The sequence below is a fragment of the Erithacus rubecula genome (genome assembly GCF_903797595.1).
Source record: "Erithacus rubecula genome assembly, chromosome: 23".
In the NCBI taxonomy this organism is placed as follows: Eukaryota; Metazoa; Chordata; class Aves; order Passeriformes; family Muscicapidae; genus Erithacus; species Erithacus rubecula.
This window is the reverse complement of record NC_136675.1, coordinates 1049916-1077672: the sequence shown is the minus strand read 5'-3', so window position 1 is coordinate 1077672 and position 27757 is coordinate 1049916. Positions and strand designations below refer to the sequence as shown.

Genomic DNA, 27757 nt, shown 5'->3' with positions numbered 1-27757 from the left:
CCCTGTGCAATGCTGCTTGAAGAGCACAAGCCTGTGCCAGCAGCTTAGAATAATTTCTTTATTCATGTAAAACAAACGCAAGTATTTATATAAACACTGACATTACAAAGTACTGGAGTAGGTAGGGGCAGGAAGGAAGAAACAAAAACCTCTACAGATGCTTCTAAACTGTCCCACACACAATCAAATGCTCTGTCCCTTGGATAATCACTTGTACAATAAACCACTTTCAAGTCACAAATAAAAGTCTTTGAGATATGTTGCACTCTTAGGAGAAATGAGGAACAGGGTGTAGAATGTTTTTGGCAGGTCTCCTCATCAAGTCAAGATATTGCTGCACCATGAATAAAAAATAGATGCTTTTCTCTAAAGCATTACAAAAATATCCCACAGGTGACATGGTAGAGGCTTCGTGGAGACGCAGGTATCCCAAACTGCACTGCTGGTGTCTCCGGCTCTGCCCAGGGGCTATTTCTTGGTAGTTTTACGGATCAGTGCCATTCTCTGCAAGAAGAGAGGGAAAACCATGGGAAGCTGAGCCGCTCGGAGCAGGTGACTGCACAACCACCCAGAGCAGGAACAAGGCATCCCAGGTGCTCCCAGGACACTGCCTGACTTGCTTCCACACAGGTCTTTCAGGTCTGTTTGAATCTTAATGGGGTCCCAGGCTGAAGCCAGAGGAGGAGTGCTCCACTTGGCACCTGGGGGCAGTGGAATGAAAGCCCATCGCAAGCTTCCCCCTCTGCCCAGTGGGAGCTGCAGTATCACCCATAAACCCAGGAACTGCAGGGTAGCTCCTTCTAGGCTCTGACTATTGCTTAAAAAGCAATGACCCAAAGCATTTTTAAAGCAAAATAAAGGGTGTTTTCAGTCCCTTTCCACTGAGATGGAGTTGCCAGGGGCAGTTGAGAAGTGCCTGTGTGAAGCTCCTAAATGGTTTTAACCTTCCCAAGCCTATCAGCACCAAGAGCTGCTGCTTCTCTTTGGGCAAAGGCAACATAACTGAGGAAACACAGCAACCTCAGCCCTCTGCACAAACAGGTCTGGAAGTAATTTCCAGTCTGAACCACTTGGAAGAGGTCACAAATTCACAGTGCCAGGAGGCCATTACCACCATCCCTGATCAGCCTTCCATGTGATTCCTCATATTGTGAAGGCTCCTTACCTGTTTGTGAGCTTCTGTAGTGCAAGCTTTTTTGTAGGGCCTGATTTCTTCAGAACCAAAGCCCGGGATCCACATGTTCCACTGGCGCTCTGGAATTCACAGAATGGTTTCAGTCGGAAGAGACATTAGAGCTCATCCAGTTCCAATGCCTTGACAGGGGCAGGGATGTATTATCTACTCACAGACTTCCACCACAGCACTGCAGCTGTGCCCTGATTCCAGGAGGAGCTGAGAGCTGGGGTAGAGAGGAAAAAACCAGATGCAAGTCACTCACCGAGGTGCAACTGGACATCTTTCACTTCCAGGGTGTTGGACTTGCGGTGCCGCGCTAGCTGACAGGCGGCTGTCACCACACTCTCAATGAAGTCATCAGCGATCTGCAGCAGCATCTGGGGAGGAACAAGGGCAACAACCAGTCTGGTCAGCACTGGGCAACTGAAATTATGTGGGAAGATGAAAACAATCCCTCAGAAGCTGGCATTTAGAATTACAGAATGTCCTGAATTGGGAGGGATCCACAAGGATCATCCAGGCCAACTTCTGGCCCTGCACAGGACAGCACAGCAATCCCCATCCTGTCCCTGAGAGCATTGCCCAAGCACCTCTTGAGCCTGGCTGCCTGGGAAGCTGGTATTGCCTGGATCAGTGCCCAATCACCCTCTGGGGGAAGAATCTTTCCTTAATCTCCAGCCTTGGGTCCCATCCCTGCTCACAGAGAATAGAGATTGGAGCTGCCTCTTGAGAAGAGCTGCAGCCCTCACTGAGCTCTGCCCTCAACCTCCTTTGCTGCAGCTGGACACACCAAGTGCCCTCAGCCGCTCCTCCTGTGATCCCTCCTGATCCTTTCCCATCTTCAGAGTCTCCTTTGGGTGGCCTCTGATAGCTTTAGGTCTTTCTTATATTGTGGTGTTCAAAATTCCACTCAAAGAAGTGATTTCATAGGTGTTTGTTGCAATTGCTGTTTTAAAAGCCTTTTTGAGACTGTGATGCAGAAGAACAGGGATAGCTAAAGGCTGCATGGGAAAACAAGTGTTAAATGAATCAATGCTCCTGCCTTGGACAAAGGGCCACTGATCTGTGACAAATCCCAAATTAACTCTTTCTGCAGTCCCTTCCACACATTGGAACCTACTTCTTCCACATCTTCATCCAGCTGCTCATTTGGATCCACCTCACGCACCAGGTCCTGCAATTTCTTCTTGGTTAAAACCTGAGCATGTGGGAAGAGAGGAAGGATTTACTGCCCTACTCCAGCAAAGAAGCTGCCCATGGAGCACAACACAACCACAACCACAACAACCTCCTCCCCCGTGCCCCCAGTGGCAAGTCGCACTTTTGACATAGTCTATCAGCTTAGGAATGGCAGAGATAAGAAATATCAGATGTGAAGGAGCCATTTTCAAGCACCAGTGGTAGCTCTGCCCAGCAAGTGGAATGCAGCAGCCAGGATAAATATTTCAGCACTAAAATGCTGCTGGCAAGGAGTGGAAAGGCAAAACTACAAGTGTTGCAGACAGCAAGTGCAATCAGCATATCAGTGACTAAAGTTGTGCTCAGGGCATGAGGGAAGCATTTCCATGGCTCTAGCACTTATCAGGTTTAGTGTTTCACATGGAAAACAGAATTGTGGAAGTGCTGGGTTATTCCAAGGTAGTCAGACATGACAGGAGCAGAAATCACAATGGTCTGAACAACAGGATGCCACGTTTTAAAAGATATAGATGCAAGTTGTCAGTCTGATTGGGTCAGGCAGACACAGATGGGAAATTCCTGCCCTTCCTCGTTCCTTCACTGCTGTGGCTATTTTGTGCTGGGGTCTAGTGCACTTTCTGAGTCTCTGAGTGCCAGCAAAGCCATCAGGGAAAAATGCTGGGGCATTCCCTGGGCAGCAGTTTGTTTTATGCGCATCAAAGACTCCATGCCAGGTTAGGCTGGAAGGAACCTTAAAGCCCATCCCTATTCCACCCCCTGCCAAGGGCAGGGACACCTTCCACTGTCCCAGGCTGCTCCAAGCCATGTCCAACCTGGCCTTGGACACTCTCAGAGATGGGGCATCCACAGCAACCTTCTCTGAGCAACCTTCATCTCACCCTTCATTTCTCCCCATATTTCTCACATCTAAACCCCATTTAAAAAATAACTTCCCCCATTACACCCCAATATACACTTTCCTAAGACTGGAAAAACCTCTATACCTACAGCATCCAAACCCCATTCAGCCATGAAGTGCTTGGGATAGAGGAACTCTGTGAGCAAGTTTTGCTCACTCAGTAACTGATACTTTAACAAACATTATTTTTCTGCTGGTGATTTAAAGAAGGCAAAGGAAGCCACAGGCAAATCTGTGATGCTTGTGATGCTCAAGCATCATCCCTGCTGTCCCAAAGTTGGAGATGGAATTACCTGGTTGCTTTCAGGACTGAGTCGCCCTCCTCCACTGGGTGTTCCTGGCATTTTTGCCACAGTGGTGCTGTTGGCCATGGAGCTCTGGGGGGGGGTGCTGGCTGGTTCCGGCTTGATTGAGGAGAAGTTGGAAAGGTTGATCAAGGTAGATGGACCAAACTGGTTCATAATCTGCTGGGCTTTAGCTTTTAGATCATAAAGCTTGTCTAGGTCCTGCTTATTCTTGAGGTTGTGGGGATCCAATCAAATCAACTGGAAAGGGAGAGGGAAGATATGGTCAGCAAACAGACAGAATTCAGAAAGGCGAACAGGTCTTCATCCAGAGAAAACTGCAGTGTTCTGACAGAGCCTGCAGTTTATAGATCAGGAATCTCTGCTCACAGCAGGAAGGGAGAAGTGATGCTTAGTAGCACAGAAAACTTTCCCTGGTGTATGGAAAATTAAGTTTTCCAGCAGTACAGTGGCTGCATGCTGGTGACAGCAGTACTGACCCACTCACCCATTCATCCCCACATCTACTCCCACACAGCTTTCCTGAACCCATTTTCCACAAAGAAGAGACCACTCAGAACAGGTTTAACTGCAGGACATGCTCATTCCTGCTGCAGCAGCATGGAATCCCTCATCCCCATAACCTACAGCCCTGGAGAGAAAACAGGACTCAGTCTCCCTGAGGTCTCCACAAGGTGTGGGAGTCTTATTTTTGGCAACATCATGCTCACAGTCTGGCCTGCAGTGACCCCTCCATGTGGGACTGACAACATTGGTTCATTTTGGGTTTTGGAGCACAATCAGCTCCACCTCAGAGGGGGAGGAACACATGTATGCCCAAATCTGCCCCTTGTTCCTCCCACACTGGGCAATTGACAGCCACAGGAAATGGAGTGGGATTTATGGAGCTCCCAATGGTGAACCACAAGTGAATTGTGTGGTTACAGAGATCCTCCAGGTGCTGAAATTACTCAGGTTGTTGATCATGGGGTGAATACCGACTGGCACCTCCTCTGTTTCTGCTCTAAGCCCCAGGCTCAATGAAGTTTTGCTCTGTCTTCACTGCTCTGTGACAGAAAATTCATGCAAACCCTGCACTTCCCACTACCACAACCACTGTGGGCAGCAACGATAGGTCTGTCACAGGGAAATAAAGTTTTAGGAATGGTTTGATAGCAAAGCCTCTTGTGGTGGGGCCAGAGATGGTTGAAAAGCTGAGGCTGAACAGACGAGAAAAGAAGAGTTTGTTTAACCAGTTTTACAGGACATTCCTACATAGTGTCTGCTCTCTGATCTACAAATAGACATTTCCTGTCATCAAAGCAAGCCTGGTTAGTTTGGATCAATTAATATCAAAACCCACATGAGAAAGTACATGGGAGAATTGAGAAGCTTCAGTGCTTCACTCCAATACACACGCATACACCTGCAGACATGGCGTTCTTTGAGGTGAATTTATGTTCCTGACAGTGCCCTCAGCAAGTTTCCAGCTCCATTTTAATTGAATTAATAATGGAAAATTATCACTCTCACACCCTAAACCCCTCAGCCAGCACTTCTGGCTGAGAAGTCCAGCACAAGATCAAGAGGGACCTTGAGTCTTGGTTTGAGCTGAGGTTGATCTCAGGCTGTTCACCCCATGCCTCACTTTACCAACCCACAAAGCAGGAACTCCTACCCACTATGCAGGAAAGGAAGAACCGAAATCCTCAGACACAAAGCCCCAAAATTTTTGGGCAGAAGCACTTTAGCAGCACAAAGTTGTTTTGTTGGTTTATTTCCAGATCTTACTGCATCCTTCACGTGCCACCAAGATCCCTGGACACAAAACTCAGAGGAGGAGCAGATTCACAGGGTAAACCCACATGCCAGCCCCATTTACTTACAGCTATTTGAGTGTCTAGATCTTTAATTACATCAACAATTGCTATGAGCCCAGTGAGTGGAGAAGCCACAGCCCACACCCTTTCCAGAACATCACCAGTTACTGTTACCTACTCTGCTATCATCCTCTTCCACATAATTCCCATTCCTACAGAAACAAGAGATAATTTTTGTATCACCCATTCTATGTAAGATAATCAGAGGAAACAGTTTCACAAGTTGTCCTCACTACAGTTCCACAGATTTCTTTGTCAGAAAAGATCACGCAGTCGCTGCCACAGAAGACAACCATCCTGCAGGATTCTGAAGAAAAATATGGCCAAACTCTCTTTTTCTGCCAGGAAACAGAGCAAACTGATACTTGCTGATGTGCAGGTAAGCCCAGACCCTCACATCAGCAGCTCCCTCCACGGCAGGAGGAGGTTTGGGTGCTGTGATCAGCACCATAACTTGTTCATCTCTGGAACAACACAGCATTAAGAGCCATAACTAAAATCCATGTTAATGACAAACAGCACATTCCCTGGAGTGCTCAGGGGGCTCCCACTTTCATTAACAATAGTGATTTGCACCAAATATTCACATACAATCATAGAATCTCAGAATGGTTTGGGTGGAAAGAAACCTTAAGCTCATCTCATTCCATCCCCTGCCATGGGCGGGGACACCTTCCACTGTCCCAGGGTGCTCCAAGCCCCGTCAACCCAGGGAGTGCCTTGGGCACTGCTAGGGATGGGGCAGCTACAGCTCTGGGCAACCTGTGCCAGGGCCCCTCCACCCTCACAGAGAGGAATTCCTTCCCAGTATCCCACCCACTCCTGCCCTCTGGCAGTGGCAAGCCATTCTCCTTGTCCTGTCCTTCCAGATCCAAAGTCCCTCTTCAGACCCCCTGGACCCTCTTTAGACACTGGAAGGGGCTCTAAGAATCACCCCGGCGTCTTCTCTTCTCCAGGCTGAAAATGCCCAGCTTGAAGTGCTCACCAGCCGCACGGAGACCGCCAGGATAGGAACGAATCCCCCTCCCAGTGCAGAACGTCCCTGCCGGGAGTCGCGGGGCAGAGCGAAGGTCACCGACCGCCACCGGAACCGACACGGCGCCCACTCTTGCGCTCCCTCCCGGATTTACAACAGGCGGTGTGGAATCCCCAGGTGCTCCGCGCAGCCCCCTCGAGCCCCCCGTACCTCCCCATGACCCGCGGGCACTCCAAAGCCCCGCCGCCACCGCCGCGCTCCCTCCGCCGACACCCGGCAGCGCTTCCGCTTCCGGCCGCCGCCGCCGTCAATGGGGAGCGAATCCCCTGCGCGCGCATGCGCACCATGGCGATCCCGCCGAAGGCGCTCCTCCTCCCCGAGCTGCCTCAGGGAAGAGGCGTACCCGGCATGCCCCATGCTATTTGCATAATCCTTGCCGGCGAAATAGCGCGGAAAACGGCACTTTTTGAGGGAAAACCAGCAGAAGTGGTGAATGAGAAAGGAGATGATAGAGAATTAAGAATAGACACACCAAACATCATGTCTGGTGTGTGCAGTGTCTGTCGCCCTGACCTATCTGGTACACCGGCTCTCTCCCATTGTGGGTGGGGAAAGCTACTAGCTTTAAAAAGGGCTTCTGCCATGTGTGGCACGGGGAGGGGGGAATTACCCTCTCTCCCGCGGAATCGACATCAAGAGATTTCGGAAGCACAATTTTTGTAAGTGAGGGCTGCTGGTAACCGCTTGTTCCGGCACCCCGGTGTTGGTCAACAATAGATGGAGCAGCAGTTGCTGGTTTTATGCCGGAATGGCAAGAAGGGAGATAATTTTTAACTCCTTAGGTGGATAGAAGTTTGTAGCCCGGGCAAGCACCGTGCCAGCAGTAGACCATGCGGAGCACTGCACTCCACAGCTCTATGTAAATATAATACATATATTTACACTGTGTTACTTTAAAGCCCCCTGCTAGCGCGGAAAGGTCCTCCTTTACACGCCTTCCCCCCCACCCAACATTGCGCTGCTGTGCTCCCCTCCTCACAAGGCTTCATGGTACACATGTGCAAGAAGACAGTCCCTAGGCCACCCGTGGGACCTCTCAGAACAGGGGCTGCCAGTCTGCTCCACCCTGGCTGGCAGCTCCCTGGGTCGCAGGTTAGGGGTCTGGTACTGCACCAGGGAGCACCCAGCAGTGATGCTTGTGATGCTGCAAGTCCTGTGGTGCATCCCGGCAGGCTCTGGCTCACTGAATGGCATGGCGTACTCAGGCTCTGGCGGCAGTGGCTCTGCATATTCATGGTGCTTTCCTGGGACATCGTAGTGGCTCAGGACCAGCGGCAGAGTATAGCCCTCTTCCAGGTGTGGCTTGAAGGTGGAGGCACCTGTCTGGCTGCAGGGGCTCACCTGCACCAGGTCTGGCTCAGCATACTCTGAAACAGAGAGGCTGCCGTGTCAGGAGGGTCATGGTGCTGTGGCAGAGGCGGGTGGGGTGGGTTGAAACTTTGGTGTTTGGACTTTCAGGGATAGAAAAACTGCCAAAACCCACCCAGGGTAGAGCACCCACCCATGGACACCTCATATTCCTCTGCCACACCACAGAGAGGGGCTCCTGCTGTCCCCAGCCACCCTCCCATGCCAACAGCTGTAATTGAGGTGGACTATTATTACCACTACTACTAAATAATGTATGGTGCTACTACAACAATAACTAATAATAATAATTAAATGGGCATGCCTAATTTATCAGGTCCTCCCTGTTTGCACAGGACCACAATGGCAGAGGGGTTAGACCAGAATGGAGAGGGAAGTACAATCAGGAAGACTTGGCTCCAGCTCTGGGCTGAGGGACCAGTTCATGCCCTAATGTCCCTGTTACCTGGTGAATGAGTCCGGCTGAGGTCCCCTGGCATGGGGGCCATGGGGAAGGAAGCCAGGCTGGAGGCTGACAGGCTCTGCAGGGAGCAGACCTGGCTCGACTCCAGCTTGGGATACCCTGGGCAGGGAAATGAAATGCTCAGTTGTCACAGACTGTCACCTGGACGTGTAGGTGCCCCTGGGGGCTGGGACAAGTCTGAGCTTGGCAGTAGCACCAGTTAAACCAAATGCACCTCACCGCACACAGACCCCTGATTTCAGGGAGAAGTTGTGGACCCTTTTACCTTTTGTGATCCCACAGTTCAGCTCCGCTGCTGACTTCCTGCCAAAGAGAGAGGCAAGATGGGGCAAAAGGTCCCAGCTACCCTGTGTCCACCACCACCCATCTCCTCCTACCCACTGCATGAGGGGCTACAACCCCTTGGGATCTGGTGAGCAGCTGGATGAAGCTGCTACAATTTGGGAGGTGATGCTGAGTTCCCCAGGGCAAAGCAGCGGACAAGACAGGACCAACCTCTTCCTGTGGCAGAGGAAAGCCAGGAGCAGGAGGCAGGAGCAGAAGAGCACAAAACCACCAATGAGCAGCATCACCAGCAGTGTGGAGTCTGGGGAGGGAGGGCAGTGTCATCCCACTGGGCCCTCATCCCACTCCTTTGTACCCATGAGTGCCAGAAGCCCACCTGCAGCCACTAGAGGAAAATCAATGTGTTCCCACAGGGGGATGAAGCCCCAGTGGCACCTGGAACACCAAATGACAATGCTGGAAAAAAGGACAGCCCCTCATGGCACCCACCTGCCTTCTCCGGGTCCAGGGCGATGCCAGATATGGGGGTGTGGCTGGCTGGGTGGCTGGTGGGTTCAAGGACCTCCTTGGGGACACTGGGCACTACAGGACAGAGCAGGGACAATGACTGTGGGACCACCACTGGGTGCACAGGGAGGTGAAGATCTCAGGAGGATGTTTCGGACATGGGGGCGTGAACTCCTGTGGAGGGTCTCACCATAGGGACGGGGCGCGCGGACCCGTGCCACCTGGCAGCCCACCAGGGCCACCTTCAGGGCTACGTGCTGGTGCCAGCTCTGTGGTGTGACACGGATGTAGCGGGCAACGATGGGGGGGATAAAGGCGTTGGAGACCTCCCCCTGGCTGTCAGCATTTCCTTCAAACACCTACCAGAGAGGGTGAAGTGGTGCCAATGACCAAATATCCATGGGCAAGGGGTCTCAGCCCTATGATGTTCTACCTATGCCCACCTTCTCCTGGCCACTGCTGCCTCTGTAAGGTCTCCAATTCTTCCCGTCACGGCTAGAGGAGACATGGTAGGATGTCACGTAGTAGTTGTGCTGCTCGGAGGAGCCCTTTGTGATGATGCCTGTGAATGCAGGAGGGAGTCCCCGCTGTCAGTCAGGGGTTGCAGGGCTTGGGAAGGACCAGTCTCTACCCCACTGTCCTCTACTCCCAGTTGGAAAAAGCCCTATCTCTGGGATACTCAAGACCCAGCTGGAAAAGGACTAAGAGGGCAGGATGTGTCACCTGGCAGAGGGGGATCTTTCTGACCCTGGGAGGGGGTTTGGGTGGCAGATTCCAGTGTGGGATGCTCTGGTCTGCCCCCAGGAACTGATAACCTCCAGCCCCGGCTGCCTGCCTTGCATTCTTCCCTTCCCCAGCCTCCGGCTGGACAATGTCCCCATTTTCCTCACTGCGGTCACCAGCCGCTGGCACACAAAGGCCCTGCTTTTGGCAGGCTTGGGCTGGACAAAAGACATTCACTGGCACCAGATGCAAGAGCATAATATTAACTTGTTTGTCCCAGAAATGGCTGCAGATGAGGGGGGCAAAGGCACAAAAGGACAGGAGCAGCCAGGGGGACTGGTGCGCTTTGCATCCCATTTTGTACCAGTAAAACCATAGCACAAGAAACTCCAGTGCATCCTGAAAGTTATGGGGGTGCAACTGCCCTGAGCAGTTTTGTGGGGATCAGTGAAGCTGGCACAGCAGGAGGACAGTGTGCCAGGGTGGCATAGGCAGCTGTTGTCCCCCTCTGATGGCCAACTCTCACCTGTGACATTCCTTCGGATGCCCAGGTCCAGTTCCAGCCAGGCAGCCTTGGCGTCAGGTTCGGCTGCCCAGGAGTGGCCGGTGGTGCTGAGCGCTGCCCGTTCAGCCACCCAGTCTCGGTCCTGGCCCAGCATGCCCACCTCGTGCCACCAGGATGAGGCATTGAAGGTCACCACCTCCAGCACATCATCACAGGCTGGGGACAGGAGACAGCACACTGGGATCCCAGAAACCCCATCCAGGCATATGGGGGTGGCACCAGGTCTTATAGGTAAAATCATGCCTTAATTTCAGGGGAAATGGGAAAAAAATACCTTTGTGGAATATAAGTCGCTTCTCGGAGAGAGATCCCCTGTGCCAAAAAAAGCAGGGGGAGCATCAAATGGGGTGAACAAACCCTGGGGTCTCTGAAACTGAGGGGTGGCAGTTTCCCAGTGTCAGCACAGGTGGGTCCTGCATCTCCATGTGGGGTGTAGCCTCAGCCATCGTCACCCACCTTTTGGAGCGGAGCCCGTTGGCAAAGGCCGACTCATAGAGCGTGATCCCCTTCTCCCGGGACAGGGTGACCTGCCCGCCCAGCTCATCTGCAATCACCCCGGCATGCACGGCTGCCTTGCACAGCACTGATGTCTGCAGGGAGTGGGGAGTAAGGGCAGGCCCAGACTGCAGGCCCGAGCACCCTGTGGGGCACCCCAAGGCCACACTCATCACCTCTGGGTTGCTGGGGGTGACAAGCAGTGGCCACACGTGCTGTGGGGACCATCCCTGGTGGGTGCACCGTGGTGCCCACACTTACATCCCGGTAGCCCTGGCTTGGGTTGCCCCAGATGTCCCCATGGATGTCCTTGCAGCCTGCAGGGCAGTACACACTGAAACACATGATAAGGAGTGGGTCAGAGCTCCCTCCCATCCTCACCCCACCTCTGCTTACCTGCTCTGCTCCCCATCCTGCTGGGGCTGTACCTCAGGAGAGGGATGGGGATGAAACCAGGGCCGATGGGACCCCTGAGACAGGGGACACCAAAATGGGACCATTTCCCACCCCCAACCACTCACCTGATATGCTCCTGGGTGTAGTGGGTGCCTCGAACCAGGCAGGAGACCAGGTCTGCAAGGCAGGGACATCCCAGGGTGAGGGACCCCCACCTGCCCCTCAACACACACCCACTTCTGCTCCAGGGCACCCCATTCCCTTCCCAACCAAATCCTGTTCCTTATTTTGGTTCTGCCCTTCATGCCCACATGTCTAGAGGGACAGGAAGGGATGGTCCCTTGGCCCCTGCAGCCATTGGCTCCATGGCACAATCTATGATGTCTGTGGCTCTGCCTGATACTGGGATGCCACCTGACTTGGGGGTTCAGGGTTCTTGAAGGGGTCCTGGTTCATTATATTGCTTGGGGGTCTCCCATGTTTGCCCCCAGTCAGGGAGAACATGGATATTCAGGGAGCTCAGGGCAATGGAAGCCCATCCTTCAGCAAGGAGCTCCCTTCATGTCCCTGCATGGGCCAGGATGAATCTCAGGGGTGTCTCTGTGTGCCAGGGCATGCTGCCCCCATACCTGGGTGCTGAGAGGTGGCATAAGACAGGAGGAGGCCTCGTCCTGAACGATGGCTGGTGCTGTTGAACAGGATGGTCACAGTGCTGGAGTTTGTCACCAGGAGTGGGGCAGAAGGGACGGAGTTCCTGCAGTAGGGCCCTGCCAGCAGGGATGACACCAGGGAGATGATTTGGGGTCCCTGGAGGACATGCTTGGGCACCTGGATCCCAGGACTTCACCTCCCCCAGCTTGGCCCTTGCCAAAGCCAGGGGTGCTCAGGAATTTGGGCTGTGCTCAGGGTGGTCCCAGAGTTGTTCCACATACAGGGTGTCCTATCCCCAAGATAGTCCCAGCACCAGGGTGATGAAGGCTGGTGCCATGCAGCGTGGTCCTATGGCAGGCTGGTCCCATCCTGAGGATGGTTCCATGTTCCAGGATTGCCCCACTCCCAGTCCCATGGATCCAAGACAGCTCCTTTACATCCCATGTCAGGGCAACCTCATAACAGAGTGGTCCCATGTCCAGACTAGTCCCAGCCCCAGGGTGGCCCCATTGCCCTCATCGGGCTCCTGCCACCACATCCCCCACTGCAGAGACCGGTACATGTGGCATCACCTCACAGGACCCCAAAATGGGAGTCTTTTGTCCTAGTCTCCTCCCCATGTACCCTTTCACAGATGCTGCTGAAGCTGCCTCCTAAACTACCTCCTCCCCCCATTTAATCCACAATTATTTGCAATTCCATCTCTCTGATTAAAACTTTGGCTTAGCAGGCAGGCAGATTCCTTAGGGACATCTCTAGTCCTGGCTGGGGACAGAAGATGGCCCCAATTCCTGGACTGCCATCAACCCCTGTCCCCTACATTGCTCTGGTCTGTATCATGCCCATCACTGGGGCCTCTGGACACCCAAAGATGTTTTGGGCAAATGCCATCGTTATTCTGAGGACAGGGAACTGTGTCCCTGTGTTCCCCTGGGGCTGCTGGTGACACTTCCCCCTGTGCCTGAGTTTCCCTGACCGACATCCTCATCCTGTCTGGGTCACAGTAAACCAGGAAGTCAACCTCAGGGGACGTGGGACACATGTGCATGCAGAGGTGTCACATATGTGACAGAAGGGAGGTCTGCATGATATACAGATGAGATGTAGATGACCCACGTGCAGATTTCTCTTCCACCAGTTGCCAGATGCCAGTGGTGCCCTGGTGAGTGGTGCCACCACTGTATGGATCGTGGTTATACCCTGGGAACTGGAAGCCCCTCAGCTGAGCCCCAGAGGCTGCCACCCCCATGGGGACTTTGCCACATTCAAACAGAATCAGGCCAGGGGCCAGACATCAGCTCTGAGTCAGCGGGAAGGCGTCCACAGTCTCCGCCTGCTCCAGCTGCTTCCTGAAAAACATCTGGAACTTCTCAAGGGCTAGTATCAGCCACAGGAGGGGGAATGGAATCCAAGCTCTGTGTCACACTGGCATGGCCCTAGTGGCACCCAAAGCAGCTGCGGGTGCCCAGCCACCTTCCCCAGCCCCCCAAGAGCATCCTCTGGGGGTCCCTCCCGCTTTCCCACACAGCCTGGGGTCAGGATGTCTCTTAGTTTTGGAGACAGTTATGTCCCTGAGGCCACAGCAGAGAGGATAGGGACCAGGGACCCTGCGTGCTGTGACCCTTCTGGGGACCAGCCCAGAAAGGGTGAAAGCCCTGAAGAACAGGGAAAACTCCCAGTCCCATGAATCCAAGCCAGCTCCTTTACATCCTGCATTTCTCATCGCATCTTCTGTCCAGCCCCTGTCCCCTCACCAGGGCTGCTCCTCCATCCCACCCCATCACTTGATGCTTCCCCCCACCCTCACGATGTTTTCCTCAGCACTCATCATGTTCCCAGTGCTTGCCAAATCCCTCCAAGACCATTAAATCTGCCTGGGAAAATTCTGGAAGTGTTAGGGCAGCAGCTGGACTGTCAAATTAATTATTTAGTGGCTGCATCTGGTCCCAGCTGGGCAGTTACCCCCCAAGCCTGGCAATAATCATCTCCTTGGGTACTTGCCTCCTCAGATATCCCCATTTGCAAATATTACTCTCCTTTGATATCCTCCTCCTTGGATATCATCCCTTCTATTTGGGTACCCCAATTCCTCAGGTATCCCCATCCTTGGATATATCTCTTCTTTGGATAACTCACTCATCAGATATAACCCCTCATCCTCCAGTATTCTCCTCCTTGGGTACCCCCTCCTCGAATATCCCCTTCCTTGGATACTGCCCCACTTGGTGCCCCCTCCTTAGATATTCTCCTTCCCCATGATGAAATCAGCTAAAACCCCAGATTTTCCTGATATTCTCCCTGTCTACAACATTGTATCACCCCTGCCTCAGTTCTCCCAGGATCCCCCTTACCATAGGCAGTGCCGGTCTGGGGGTCAGTGAGCAGCAAGGAGCTGAGGGCACAGTGCTCGGAGGGCTCCAGATCCACATCTCCAAATGCCAGGAGGAGAGATGTGCCTGGGGGGGCTTGGAGCTGCCAGCAGCACATGGTGTGGTTGGGATACGTGCCCGGGTAGTTCTTGGAGCTCAGGGTGCCACTGTGGGGTGTCAGCAGCGTGTGGCCACAGCCGTTTCCTGCAGAGACACCGAGGAGAGGGCTCAAACAGGGCTCAACTTCCCTGCCTCAGTTTGCCCCCTTGATGAGGCCCCCAAAACAATCCCTAGGCACCTGCAGCCTCTTCAAATGTTTTCCTCATCCAAATCATCATTTTCTGGTGGCTTTTCTGGATGCTCCAGGCACTGGGAACAGTCCACAGGGGAATCCAGGAATGAAGCTGCCATAGTTTCCCCCACAGCCACCCAGAAGTCGTCTACCTCCAGTTCCTTCACATCCCCTGGCCCAGGAGAACCCCAATTTGGGGGGATATAAAAGAATTTACGGAGAGAATATCCCCACTCCATGGAGCTGTACAACGCTGGGCATCTCCCAGGACCCCCTGATTGCAGCCTTCACCATGAGGATAACCTTGGGCAGCTGCATCCCGATTGCCTCCTTCCCAGGGTGATGCCAGACTCACCACAAAAGGGGCTTTTCTCTGGGTTCATTGCCTTTGGGCATGAGGGAATATCCTGGAAATAAGCTGAAAACACCCAGCATTGAGACCTGGCTGGAATTCTGGGCAGGACTGGGGAGCAGGGAAATGAGGGAAGCACCACTCAGCCCCAGTGTGTGGGCTGGGTGTTTGTAGGGGTCCGGTGCTCAACATCTCCTCCCCACATCCCCCAAAAGCTCCTGCCAAGCGTCATCCTGGCACAGCCAGAAAGAAAAGGGATGGTGGGCATAGATTTCCCCAGCCTTGGCTCCCCTCACTGTCGCTGGGAGACGACACAAAGTGCCAGCAAGGGAAAATCCTGCAGGAATAAAAAAGGGGGGGTTGGAGATGAAAGATGCCAGCCCCCCCACAGAGCGCCCTCCTCCCTAGCCTGTGGGAAAAGCATCCAAACTGGAGAGGAGGTTTATCCTGTGGGACTAGGAGAAATCACTAACTTTACCCCTTTCTGGGCAGCATCTGCTGACAGAGCAAAGCTGGGAAGGATCAGGCCCTCCAAGTGTCAGGGCTTGGGGGGGCAGTGGGGGCCCCAGGACTGCCAGGACAATATCTCCCAGAAGGGGTGCTCTACTGGGGGAGAGAAATTTGGGGTATTTCAGGAGAGTTTCTAACACAGAAAGTAGAAGCCATTGGGATCTGCATGAAAAACACTCTATGGCCAGGACAGCTGGACATGTGAGCCCAGCTGAGGGGTCTTGGATGGATCCCCTCAGCTCTATATCCATATTGGTGGTGCAGAGGAGCTGTGGGGACCCATTCTGCGAAAAACCCATCCGAGGAAAGGAAATCTTTGTTAAAAACATCCTGAGTGTGACCAGTGTGTGCCAGGAGGGAATGCCAGAGATAAACTGAGAGCTGCAGGCACTCTTGGGAATTTGGCTCCAAAGATGCTACTGAGGGGCCAGGAATAGCCAAGACAGAGCCACAGGAGACTTGCCCCCAGCCACGGAAACTTTACTCCCCTCCCAAAAATGTGAAAACTGGATTTCCGGTGGGTGAGGGTGAACACACAGCCCGGCCCTGCTGGGGCCATTCCTGCTAAGGATTTGTTTGTTTTCTCACAGGATGCAAGAAAGACACAACAGGGTGATGCTCCAATAAAAGCCCGGCACACTCGTGCCTCTGTCATGCTGCTGGCGTCGGGTAAGCTTCCCCCGCGTCTTCCAGTGATCCCAGTGTCCCCGTGCCTCAGTTTCCCGTCGAGGAGAATAATGGTTTGGATGACCCGTCGGTGTTTCCTTGCTCTTGGATGAGTTGGGGATAAGTGACACCGGGATACACGAACTTTGGGATTACGGTTGGGTGAACATTCCCTCGGGGTCGTCCAGGACCCCGCGGCGACAAATACCCCCGGGAGCGACAGTGCCGGGCTCCGCGGCATTAGCGGCTTGGAGCCCACTGCCCGGCTCTCCCGGCTCTGCATGTAAACTCCACTGACCCTCTTAATCCGTAGATTAGGGGTTCCCCGGAAAAGCCTCGCAGGCGAGATGGAGCCGAACGCAGAACTCTTGAGACCCCGGGGGTAGTCGCCTTTGGGGGGGGGGCAGGGACAGAGTGAGCTGGGGTGGCTGCGGAGAAAAAGGGCGGGTGCAGGATCGGCGTGATGCGGGGCTGGTGGGGCAGGGACAAAGCTTGTCCCGTCCGGTACCGGAGCAGAGGGATACTGGGGACCCCGTCCCTGACCAGTACCAGGACAGACGGACGGCGGGGACTCCGTCCAGTCCGCTACTGGGACAGAGGGATGGCGGGGATCTCGTTTCGGATCGATACCGGAGCAACGGGATGGCCAGGACCCTGTCACGGGTCGGTACCGGGACAGAGAGATGGCAGAGATCCCGTTCCGGAAAGGAGCCGGGGCAGGGGCAGCACGACGACCCTGTCCTAGTGTGGTCCAGTCTGGACACAGCGGGGAACCGTTCCCGGGAGCCCATCCTGGTTCGATGCCGGTTCAGACACAGCGTAAAGGCCGTCCCGGACCGTCGCTAGGCAGAGGCGAGCCCGTCCGGTCTCCCTCCCCAGTCCCCATCCCGCACCAAGTTCCGGTCCCATCACGGCGAAAGAAGAGGAAGCTCCAGGAGTACCAGTGGGAGTGGGGCTCCTGGCGCCGCATCCAGGTGTGGGGTGTCCCGCCGCTGGTGCTCCCCAGTCAGCACTCACCGTCCTGTGCGCCGGCCGAGCGCAGCCCCAGGGGGCCGAGCAGGAGGCAGCGGCGGACCAGCGCCAGCGCCAGCGCCCCCGGGGCCGCCCTGCCGCCCGCCCGCATCTTCGTCCCGCCGCCGTCGCCCCGGCGCGGCTCCACAGCCCTGTCGCCCCGGCCCCGCCCCCCTCCTCCCTGCCGCGCCCACTGGCTCTCACTGCCCGACCCTGCGTCACCATTGGTCGGCCTCATTGTCAGTCGACCAGCCCGCGCGGCGGGGGCAGGGGGATTCGGCGGGCCGGCCGTGGGAGGTCCCGGTGGTCCCGCCGGGGTTGGCTTAGGGCGGGGCGGGAGATGCCTTCCACAACTCGCTGCTGGGACCAGGGGAGGGCGAACCTCGTCGTGACACCCCCGCCGGCAACTCGTGTCTTGGGCTGGCGGGTGACGCCGCGAAGGCGATACTGCCGGTGCCCACCAGGGAGCAGCACAGCGCCGCGTGCTGCACCGCTCGGCCCCTTTAAGGCAGGCGGCGGCCGGAAGTGCTGGCGGCCGAGGCCGCGGCGGGCACTGCGCATGCGTTGCTGCTGCCCGACCCGCCCCTCCCCCCCCATCCCCCCGTTCCCCCGTCCCACAGCCCCCGGTCTCGGCCGCTCGCCGACGGTAAGGCCCAGCCGGCGTCGCGCTACGGGGGCCGGGAGGGGCCATACGCGGCGCGAAGGGGCGGGACGGGGCGGGAGAGGGCCTGGCCCCGTCGAGAGGGGAGGGAGGGGTCGCCGCCGTACGTGCCGCCGCCGCTGCCGCGAGGGCGGGCGTCGCGCGCGCGCCGCTCGGGGGGGATGTGGGGGGGGCAGCAGGGGGGTAGCCAGCGCCGTGGGGAGGGGGGCCTAGGCCACGCCCCCTTCCCAGCCAGGCCACGCCCCTTCGCCGCCGTGTGCGCCGCGGGGTGGCCCCACGGGTCCCCTCTCACGTGACCTGTCGACCCCTGCCCAGAGGAGGCGGCTGCCCTCGAGCAGCGGCCCGAGGATCCCGCGGGGGCCGGGGGGTGCCCCTGTGCAGCCCCCACATCCTCACTTAAGGCCTCGGCGCGATCGCCGCCGCGATTTTTCTGTGTCCTGTTGACCCCCTCGCGCCCGATATCCTGGGAAAGCCCCGCCATCATTCGGGGTGTCCCGGGTGGGACTGTGTGTCCCCGGAGCGGGATGAAGTGCGGAGACCCACGGGAGTCTCACACCTGAAGCCGGGTGGGTGCGTGGCCCCTGTGCTGGTAGCTCCTCAGGTTTGTCCTGGTGTATCCCAGCCGGGGGATACCGAGCCCCCTGTCAACCGTCAGCAGATCCTGACTTGAAGTCTCTGAGATTTAGATGGGATATTGAGAAGAAATTCCCTGTGAGGGTGATGAGGCCCAGGCACAGGTTACCCAGAGAAGCTGTGGCTGCCCTATCCCTGGAAGCGTGCAAGGCCAGGCTGGATGGGGCTTGGAGCGACCTGGTCCAGTGAAAGGTGTTCCTGTCCATGGCAGAGGGTGGGACGAGATGAGCTTTCAGGTTTCTTCTCACCCTGGACCATTTCACGATTCTGAGACTGGCTTTACCAGCAGCTTGTAGACCCCAGGGATGATCTCCAGCCCCATACTATAACAAAAGCACCTCTGTGCCTCGTACACAACCATAGGCATGTCCCCTGAGAATGAGACTCCCTGTCCTGCAGTAGCATCACACCTTGACAGCAGTTCTACTGGGAAGGATCATCCATAGGCCTGTTCCTGGTAGTGAGGGATCAGTTTGCCAAGGGTGGACCAGAGCATCCCGGGGGTGGCTGGAAGCACTGCTGGCCAGGGCCAGTGGGAAAAGCTCTGTGTTTGAAACACACTCATGCCAAAAACCACCCATGTGGGTTTGTGCCTTGGTGCCAGGTTGGGGGGTTCAGAGCTGGAGAGAGCTTCTGGCTCAGGAAGTTATGAGTGGGATGACACTAGGGGGATCTGCCTCTGGGATCTGTTCCCAGCTCTTGTGATCCACAGGGAGAAGAAAACCTTGCTGGGTTCATGTGAGAGATGGCGAATGCTGAGGTGAGCGTCCCTGTGGGTGATGTGGTGGTTGTACCAAGTGACGGGACTGAAGGGGAGAACCCGGAGGATACCAAAACCCAAGTGATCTTGCAGCTTCAGCCAGTGCAGCAAGGGTGAGTAGGATGGTACTGGTATGACTGGGGGGTGCGAGGTGGGATTGGGGGAGAGTCCTGTGGGTTTTCATGGTGTGGGGACAGAGTGTCACTGTGAGAGACTGTGTTTTCCAGGTCTGCGTTGGTTTTGTGCCTCGCTGAGGCGAGAGTAAATACAACAGATTAAATCTTTTCTGTGTGTGGCTGTCACAGAGCCTCCAAGGGCTGAAATTGTCCTGCAAGGCTGTGTTGATGCAGTGCTCCCACATCGTGGAAGCAGTGCTGCCCCAGTCTCTACCTTCCTTCTCCAGTCCCAGAGTTGGTTTTTGTCACACTACTGCTGCTGGATGTGGTGGTCTGTGTGTTCAGACCTGTGCCTCTGTGCCAGCTCTCCCCTTAAATAATCCACTTCTAAAATAAAGTGGGGCAGGGATGTGGAGGGATTTTTGTAGCCCTTTGGCAGCTGCTGCAGAGAGTGGCTTCATTTTCAGTCTGGCTCAATGAGGATGGAAAAATCTGGCTCTAGTTTGTTACTATTTGCAGGGCAGGGTGTCTGTGGGCCTGGTAGTGACTTCCCTTTGTGGTCATCTGTGCTGCAGTGTCACACAGGGCTGGAACGGAAATCCTGGAATGCTTGGCTCTGCTTCCTGCTGTTGAGGGTGACAGAAAGCAGAGGAAAAGGCACAGGGAAGCCTGCAGAGCTGCCTCAGTGGTGCTGGCAGAGTGGAGGGTGGGATGACAGCACTGGGAATGCCTTTGCGTGTGTCAGTCCTTGGGATTACTAGTGTTTTGTTTTATTAGTGTTCGCCAAAATATTCCTGGTGATTGAAAGTGTATCAGACAAAATGTCCCTTGAGGAAACAAAAAGAAATTTACTGAATTTTTCAACTCTGTGCTGTGAATCCTAATTTCCCATGATTTAAATAATTTGTTTCTGGATGGCCATTTTCACCACAGGATTTATCAAGAGGGCTCTGAGGCCAGTGCTGCTGTGGTGGCCGTGGAAACCCACACCATTCACAAGCTGGAAGAAGGGATTGGTGAGTTCCCACTTCATGTGGATGAATCCCCTCCTGTGCAGGGCTGGTATCTCCAGTTCGCTAGGCTTCCTTCTGGCTCTGCCCCTGCAGATGCTGATTCCCAGGCATGGATGTGGGTACAGGGGCTGGGCATACTCTGGAATAAGTGTCTGCTGTTACTGCTTGGTCTCAAAGTCCTGGAAGTGAGATCCTGGCTCTCCTGCAATGAATGGTAAGGGCTCCCATGGGGTCCAGGGGAGCCGGGATGTCACCCTAGTCCTGGTTTGCAGACACTAGCAGCAGAAATGATAGTGATGAGAACATGGTGGCTGAAGCATCAGGCTCTGGTTATGGGGTCTTTGCTGAACCAACCATCCAAAGATTTGGATTGGATGTTCATAAGAATCGAGCAGGTTGGCTCCAAGTGCTCTCTGCCATCCTGAGCAGTGTATGGGGAAAAGGCTCCTGTCACTAGGTGCTGTCACTAGATCTTCACTAGAGTTCTGCTTCCTGTGTGGGTATGGGTCTTTTGGCAGGATTAGCAGAAACTCTGCGCATGAAGAGAATATATTATCAGTAAATATCTGATATCATTGCTAAAGAGATACCGGAGCTGCAAGAATCTGAGAGATATCTACATTTCAAATATTAACCATTTTGTTGCCACTAAAATTGTTCTTGTTGACACCTTCTCCCTTACAGATGTGTTGGATTTCTGATCTCATGTTTCCTTATAGATGAGCTTCATTTGGAGTGTTGTTATACCCAAAAGGAGATGCCAGTTGCTGTAGAGTTAAGCTGAACTAACTCTGAGAAGACGAAGAGAGGACTGATCCTGAACTGGGATCTGTCCTTTTTTTGGTTTCTCAAACGCAGCTCTCACAACCTACGGGCTTCCAGCTCCCACCTTGTGGGATTGGAGCCTCTTGGGTGCAAAGTTTCATTTTGAGCCATTCCTCCCTCAGACCCCAGCAGCCTGGAAACGAGTGAGGAAATTGAGATCGCGTACCCCATCACCTGTGGGGAGAGCAAAGCTATCCTTCTCTGGAAGAAGTTTGTCTGTCCAGGAATTAATGTCAAGTGTGTGAAGGTAAGAGAGAAACTCCCAGTGGATTCCTTCTCTGCTCTTCAGGTGTGCTGGTTGGCCTCCACAGGAATTCCTTTATTTTTGTGTTCCATCCTGAGTCCTTTGATTGTTGGTGCTAAAGTTGTTTTTTATGGGGAGAAATATGGAAAGAGTGGATTAAGGAGAGAAGGTTATTACCCACTTCATATTTAGTTGTACTGGGTCTTGAGGAGGGACTGAAGGCAGGCAGGAGATGTGTGTTGAGATCTGGCAGAGCTTTGCCTCCTCTCTTTTCCACAATGACCTGGTGCTCCACTCCTGTCACTTCCTTGGCGAGCAGATTGCATTGAGAAGGGAAATCTTGGTGTTAGCTTTTCCCACGTGAGAGCATGACAGCCAAGCCCCTTGGTCTCCTGCCCCTCAGCAGGAACTACTTGAGTCACTAAAGCAGGACAGAACAGATGCCCAAGGGAATACCTGGGTCTATTGGATGCTCTGGGCCACTGGATGTAACAGAAACCTGTAATGGTCTCCAGAATGACCATACATGTTAAAAGGAGATGATTTGGTTCATATAAAGCCTTCAGGGCTGTTCTTGGTTAGGGCTGTGAATGCCTATGGTTTGCAGGTCATCCCTACAGACATGCTTCCTGGAGTTGTGAGCATTTCTCTGCCCAGGTTATCAAAGCTGGGAGGGATCTGAGAAGCAGTTCCTCTCTCTGGGTGGAAGTGGGGGCTCAGGAGAGCTGTGTTGGATGTCCCAATCCTCCCAAATTATATTAGCCTGTTTGCTGAGTCTTTGCTTGTCTCTTTGTCAGTTCAATGACCAACTGATTAGCCCTAAGCACTTCGTCCACTTGGCTGGGAAGTCTACCCTGAAGGATTGGAAGAGAGCCATTCGCCTTGGAGGAATCATGCTAAGGTATTTGACCCTGCCCAGCTTCAGAGCTCCACCCCTGAAGCTTCAGGACTCCTAGCAGGCATTTTGTCTGCTTTGCCATCCCTAGGAGGTCTCTTGGAGGCCCACAGTACCTGGGCAGCAGTCTGCAGAGATCCCGGCCCCATGATGTGAGGGTCAGGATCCCTCACCCTGGACAGAAGTGGCATCACCTGGGGAACCTGGGGTGGAACAGGACAGAAACGCTCTATGTGAAGCTGGGCTATCCTGTATTTGCCATTTGAAAGCCTTGCAACAGATTTTTTGGGTGCAGAGTGTGTGACCCTGGGATCTCCCTTTCTCTTTCCTTCCCATGGCCATAGCACTCCCAGGTGGAATACTCCCTTTTGTCTCTAGGCTGAGATTTGAGCTGAGCCTGATTCTATCCCCACTCCCTGCACAGGAAGATGATGGATTCGGGGCAGATTGACTTCTACCAACATGACAAAGTTTGCACCAACACCTGTCGAAGCACCAAGTTTGATCTCCTGATTAGCAGCGCTAGAGCACCAGTGCCAGGGCAGCAGAGTGTGGTGCAGACTCCAACCTCAGCTGATGGTAGGAAACCAGTTACCAGTGCCATGGCAACTTCCCTCTGATTCTCTTCTCCCTTCTACACCCTCTTTACACCTTCTCCCTGGGCACATGAGGGCAGTCCCATCAGGAGATTGCTGTGGTTTCTGGGAAGGAAACTGCTTTTTGTGTCTGTCTGGAGAAGTCTTGGCACCATCTGTCAGGGACCTCTGCTCTGCAGGACTGAGAAGGCTGGAAAACAGCTGGCATCAAGCATCTGCTTTCCAGAGAGACACTCTTCATAGCCAGTAGAAGGATTGAGAGCCTTGCAGGGGTCCATGTTCTGGGATCATCATGTGAGCAAACACCTGTGAGAGCTCGCACAGCATTTCCCAATATATTTTCTGTTTGAGAGTCTGTTATAAAGGCATGAGTTGGTCTCAGTGAATTTAGAAATGCTGACCTCCTTCAGAACATCATGAACAGGATATGGTAATTGGACATGATTTGATTGTTATTACAACTGGTTCTCAGTGATCCTGTGCTCCAGAGCAGAAGTTGATCTCTTTGCTGAGGTTAAGGGAGAAGACTATTCCCAACTGTATCACATTGTTAAGCTGGGTGGGTTACATTTCTCTGAGCCCCTGGGTGGGTGGCTGTCAGGTTGTTGGTATTTTCTTCAAAGAGCTGAGCAGTTATTAGTTGCTGTAAAATTTTTTATTGTAAAGGCACATCAGTCTTGAAAGGCAAAGAATCACTAGCATTAAAGTCCATGCTACAAATTTTCAGCAAAGAGTTCTAAATAGAAGTAAAGTCCCAGTTAGAAGAAGAAGCTGCTCTTGTCGAAGTCCTGGGAAGGCCAATGTTGTTGTGCAGCTCCTATCTTCTTCTGGGTAAGGATGATAGCAGTGAGGGGAGAGAGCAAGAGCAAGGAAGAGCAAGCAAGTCTCTCCCCAATGCATAGAATCTTATACACAAATTACCCAATAAGCTAAAAACATAAACTCAAACCATTTCTTCTTAACCTATTGGAATTCTAGTTTCTTAGCACGCCAGGTTACGTATAAACTATGCATATGGTCTATCTTGTTCTATCTAAAAAATGTAAGCAGTATTCTTACTATAGTTTTATTATGTCTAAAATTATGTTCCTGGAGCCTCTACAGAAACTAATTTTCAACACTAGTATGTAGGACTATGTTTTTCAGCCTTCACTAGAACTCGCATTTCTACACTGGTATCTAAGACTTTCACTCTCTAAAGCACTTAAAACTTATTCTTACTTACTTACTTAGTTGCTTATTCTAAACTTAAACTTACACCTCTACTTTATGTGTGAGTGGTGTAATATACTCAAATCCATCCAAAGGCTTTAATTCAATCCCTGGACTCTGATTTCTCTGAAGAATTCAGAGAGACTTTTGATTTACAGACTACAACAGGTGACATGGCAGAGTTGTCCATAGGCTAAGGAGAATCTCTTGGAAAGCAGAACAGCCAACTTAGAGTAGCTGGACATTGGTTTAGTACCAAATTTGATACTCAGAATTGCATTGGATCAATTTCCCTTCTATTAACCAGCTGGGACCCCTGCTTAATTTCATGAGGGATTAGGGATGCAGAGCGTCCTGTGGATGATGCAAGGGGAGAAGGGTGCCTGGGCTGAGCCTTATTTCTTTTATTTATTCTGATCCCTTTCTGCTCCCTTGAGTTGGGACTCTACTGTGCAAGGCACAGGATTTTCATTCCAGAAACCCTAGAGCTTTTCACAGTCACAGGTCCAATGAGAAGCAGCAATATTTGCTTTTAACTGGATTGGTTGAAAGAAGCCAAGCACCAACCTGACCCAAAGAGTGAGAGTGAGCCTGGGGAGGGCTGAGGGGTTGGGAAGCAAAGCAGGGATTCTGGCTGTCAGATGGAGCTGATGGGGACTTTGTGTCAGGGAGCATCACCCAGATCGCACTGTCAGAGGAGAGCATGGAGGAGGGGATCGAGTGGAACTCAGCTCTGACAGCTGCTGTCACCATGGCCACAGAGGAAGGCATGAAAAAAGACACAGATGAGATTTCAGGTAAGCTCAGGCTGCTTGTTGGGTGTTTTCTTCTACTCTCCTTCCCTGTTACATTTTGGAAACCTAAATCTTGCAAAGAACTAAAGTTTGAGCAATGACAAAGCTGTCCCCCAGCCCCTTGGATCTCCAGCATTGCACAGGCATCCAGGCTCTCTGCCAATAGAGCTTCTCACCACTGTAGAACTTTGGTCCTGGCCTCGTGGCTGATGGATGATCCCTGAGATCAGATGTTACTGGTTACAGTGAGGGGTTTTTCTGTTCTCTTCCAAGGATGTGAAATACATCTGCCAGCCTGGAGCCAGGCTGGAACCAACAAAGAGCAGAGTCATATTTGCTCCGTGTCAACTCTGTTCTGTTTCTCTCTGGCCTTGCATTCCCATGTTGTATCAGTATGAAAGCTTAGCTAGAATTTCCTAAAATTCTGATTTTAAGCACTGCACCTTGCAAAAATGCAAAATTGTGCCTTGGAAGTCATGGACTTGCTAAAAAGCCTGTTCCTGATTTGCTGCCTGAGACCATTTACTTGGTCTGGGGTTGGTTATTTTTTTCATATGTCTTGTCCACCCCAAAACCCAAACTACATTGCAAAGGTACTCACCTTGAAAAGATACACTTCCCTGAGAGGTTTAAGGTGGCCCTGTGGGAAAAATGCCAAATGCTTGTATATGTTGACTTCTTTTCCTCCTCTTTTGTGCCAGAGGATACGCTTATGTTCTGGAAAGGAATAGCTGACGTGGGGCTGATGGAAGAGGTGGTGTGCAACATCCAGAAGGAGATAGAAGAAGTCCTAAGAGGTGTGCAGCAGCGGTTGGGTCAGTCTCCCTTCCAGATGACAGGTAAGTTGTGAGGAAGAAGCCTCTAAAGGTTGGTTGCAGGCAAAAAAACCCAATGCTACAGGTCCATTCCACCATGTGAAGCTGGTGAGTCAGGGTGGGAATCAAGTTCCCACTCATTAGCTGAGTTGTGGGAGCACAGTCAGTGTGCTCAGCCTGTCCAATTGTGAAGTGCCTTTGCTTCAAAGCACAAGGACACACCATTCCATCCTGTTCCCTGAGCAAAATGACTCTAGCAGCTTGCTGGGACCATCAGTTGATTGTCCACAGCTCCCAGCTCTCTTAGAAGTTTTCCCAGAGTCACTTGGACTGGAGTTACTCAAACACTTCTCTGTGACACTTAAACAGGTCCTGCCCCCTCACTTCTCGTTCTGCTTTCACTGGTGCCAGAAAACCTGTTTTGGGGGCTGAACCAGATGAGGAAAATTATCTGGGTAAAAATAATTCCCCTCCTCTTTTTAGGGTTATTTTTAACTTAAATCAGGTTTCCTAATTTGTTTTGGCGCATGCCCATGTGAACACCTCTTGTCAATGCTCTTCTTGAGAGAACATCCATTTAGCTACAACTTCATTTTATCCAGGATAGCTTTTTTAAATTTTCTGATTTAATTTTGGGCTGGCACATCTTTGTGTCTGGTAGGTGTCAATTTTGAGGAACTGCAAATTATTGAAGTCAGTGGATTATAATAGACATTTTGCACAGCTTTCAGTGGAGCTTGGCATGTTAATGACACTGTCAGCAGCATGGGGTGATGATTTGTAGGTGGATAGCTGGTTTTTATCTCTGTGATTGCAAATTACTTTCATTTGCAGCAATTAGGAGCTGCTTGAGTGACACAGCTCTGTCCAATTTACTTTGTCATATGAATGGCATTATTTAATCCTGGGATGTCAGAAGGATGAAGGAGTTGGGTTTTCCTTTTTCAGCTGGCTCTTGTAAAAGAACAGAGAGTTTTAAAAAGCAGAAAATTTTTGGTGTAACAGGAGCATCTTTTGAGTGCCCAAGTCTTAATGTCCCTGTGCCCTTTTCTTGGAGATGCTGCAGTCCTGAACAATGTCGCCCATACATTTGGCTTAATGGACACAATCAAGAAGGTACTGGACAACAGGAAAAACCAGACAGAGCAAGGAGAGGAGCAGTTTCTTTACACATTGGCAGGTAAAGTGCCTAATAAGGGCTCACATCCTTCTGCTACTCTTGGGAATGGACATGACTTTCCTTCCACACAACCTCACTGAATTATGGTTAATGTTCAGTACAGGCTGCCCCAAAACATCCATCATAAAACATTCAGTACAGGCATCCCAATCCCTTTCTGTCCTAGGGCTTGAGTAGAATTTCCTCTCTCCACTGTCTCATATGTTGGACAGCCCATAGTCTTGCCCTTTGCTGCAGTTAGGGTGCTGCAGGCATGAGTCCAATTCCTCGAGATTAGGGATAGGACTTGCCAGCTCAGTGCTGTGGCATGGTCACCTGTGCTGCAGACAGGTTTGTGTGGTACCCAAGCTAATATGCCTGAGTATGGGGTGCTGAGCTTCTGCTTGTCTTGGCTGTTAGGGCTATCTGCTTGTCTTGTGATGCTATTGGATGTCCTGCTCAGCTTGCTTGGAGCTGAAGCCACTGACTGACCTGGATCCCCAGAGCTGCTCATTGGATGTGTCTCCTTCCTCACCATGTCCTGTAGAATCTGTTGTGGTCTGAGATGTTCTAGTCCCCTACTGCCCTGGATAAATGAGACTACTGTGCTATTTCTTGTTCCTCGTGTTCCCAGTGATGAGTTGAGGGGGATGTTTCATTGACCCAGGCGTCTTGCTGGGTGTCTCAAGTGCAGGTGCTTGGCTCATGGGGAGGTGACCCAGCCAAGATCAGGAAGCAATTCCAACTGCCTGGGGGGATTTATCCACTCTCTCTCGCGGGTGGATTTAGCTTGTGGAGACCAGAAATGTCCATCACCTTGTCAGTAGGAGTAGCCAACAAGTGTGGAATGTTTTACCCAGGTGCTGGCAGGTGGAACACTGACAGGCCTATGTGGGTGGCAAGAGA

At 52.7% G+C, this 27757-nt stretch overlaps 3 protein-coding genes across 6 annotated transcripts in view; 1 reads left to right on the top strand and 2 right to left on the bottom strand.

The window, feature by feature from the left end:
* Positions 1-44: 44 nt before the first annotated feature.
* Positions 45-6759, bottom strand: TAF12 (TATA-box binding protein associated factor 12). The gene is made up of 6 exons (XM_079325452.1): positions 6626-6759; positions 3569-3820; positions 2298-2375; positions 1440-1554; positions 1166-1254; positions 45-504 (listed from the first exon to the last, which is right to left on the bottom strand). Exons 2-6 carry the CDS (start codon positions 3734-3736, stop codon positions 469-471), a joined length of 486 nt encoding a protein of 161 aa, XP_079181578.1. The 5' UTR covers positions 3737-3820; positions 6626-6759; the 3' UTR covers positions 45-468.
* A 595-nt stretch (positions 6760-7354) lies between these two features.
* Positions 7355-17295, bottom strand: LOC306811629 (discoidin, CUB and LCCL domain-containing protein 1-like). Its single transcript, XM_079325542.1, has 15 exons — positions 17135-17295; positions 14280-14501; positions 11907-12044; positions 11403-11454; positions 11143-11215; positions 10843-10976; positions 10661-10698; positions 10348-10542; positions 9542-9660; positions 9289-9457; positions 9081-9173; positions 8802-8892; positions 8572-8609; positions 8289-8405; positions 7355-7842 (listed from the first exon to the last, which is right to left on the bottom strand). The coding sequence occupies exons 1-15, from the start codon at positions 17238-17240 to the stop codon at positions 7451-7453; spliced, it is 1977 nt and encodes a 658-aa protein (XP_079181668.1). The 5' UTR covers positions 17241-17295; the 3' UTR covers positions 7355-7450.
* Positions 17296-17369: 74 nt separating this feature from the next.
* The window catches only part of GMEB1 (glucocorticoid modulatory element binding protein 1), a 34568-nt gene continuing 24180 nt past the window's right edge, over positions 17370-27757 (top strand). Inside the window, exons 1-9 of one of the 4 annotated variants that reach the window (XM_079325539.1) lie at positions 17370-17774; positions 19135-19295; positions 20232-20314; positions 21259-21383; positions 22178-22281; positions 22700-22854; positions 24752-24880; positions 25579-25716; positions 26759-26872. In XM_079325539.1, coding sequence (XP_079181665.1) covers positions 19168-19295; positions 20232-20314; positions 21259-21383; positions 22178-22281; positions 22700-22854; positions 24752-24880; positions 25579-25716; positions 26759-26872 — 976 coding nt within the window. In that variant the 5' untranslated portion in view covers positions 17370-17774; positions 19135-19167. Of the gene's footprint in view, positions 17775-17991; positions 18391-19134; positions 19296-20231; positions 20315-20404; positions 20526-21258; positions 21384-22177; positions 22282-22699; positions 22855-24751; positions 24881-25578; positions 25717-26749; positions 26873-27757 lie in introns of those variants that run through there. The other 3 variants (XR_013776703.1, XM_079325538.1, XM_079325540.1) reach the window with 3 other exon arrangements.

Coding starts and splice junctions, on each gene's coding strand:
- LOC306811629 (XM_079325542.1), bottom strand. CDS start 17,240: ATGCGGGCGGGCGGCAGGGCGGCCCCGGGGGCGCTGGCGCTGGCGCTG. Junction 10,699..10,842: donor AACGGGCTCCGCTCCAAAAG/GTGGGTGACGAT, acceptor TTTTTGGCACAG/GGGATCTCTCTCCGAGAAGC. Junction 9,458..9,541: donor GCAGCAGTGGCCAGGAGAAG/GTGGGCATAGGT, acceptor CCTCTCTGGTAG/GTGTTTGAAGGAAATGCTGA.
- TAF12 (XM_079325452.1), bottom strand. CDS start 3,736: ATGAACCAGTTTGGTCCATCTACCTTGATCAACCTTTCCAACTTCTCC. Junction 1,555..2,297: donor TGGATGAAGATGTGGAAGAA/GTAGGTTCCAAT, acceptor GTTCCTCCCCAG/ATGCTGCTGCAGATCGCTGA. Junction 505..1,165: donor CTACAGAAGCTCACAAACAG/GTAAGGAGCCTT, acceptor CTCTTCTTGCAG/AGAATGGCACTGATCCGTAA.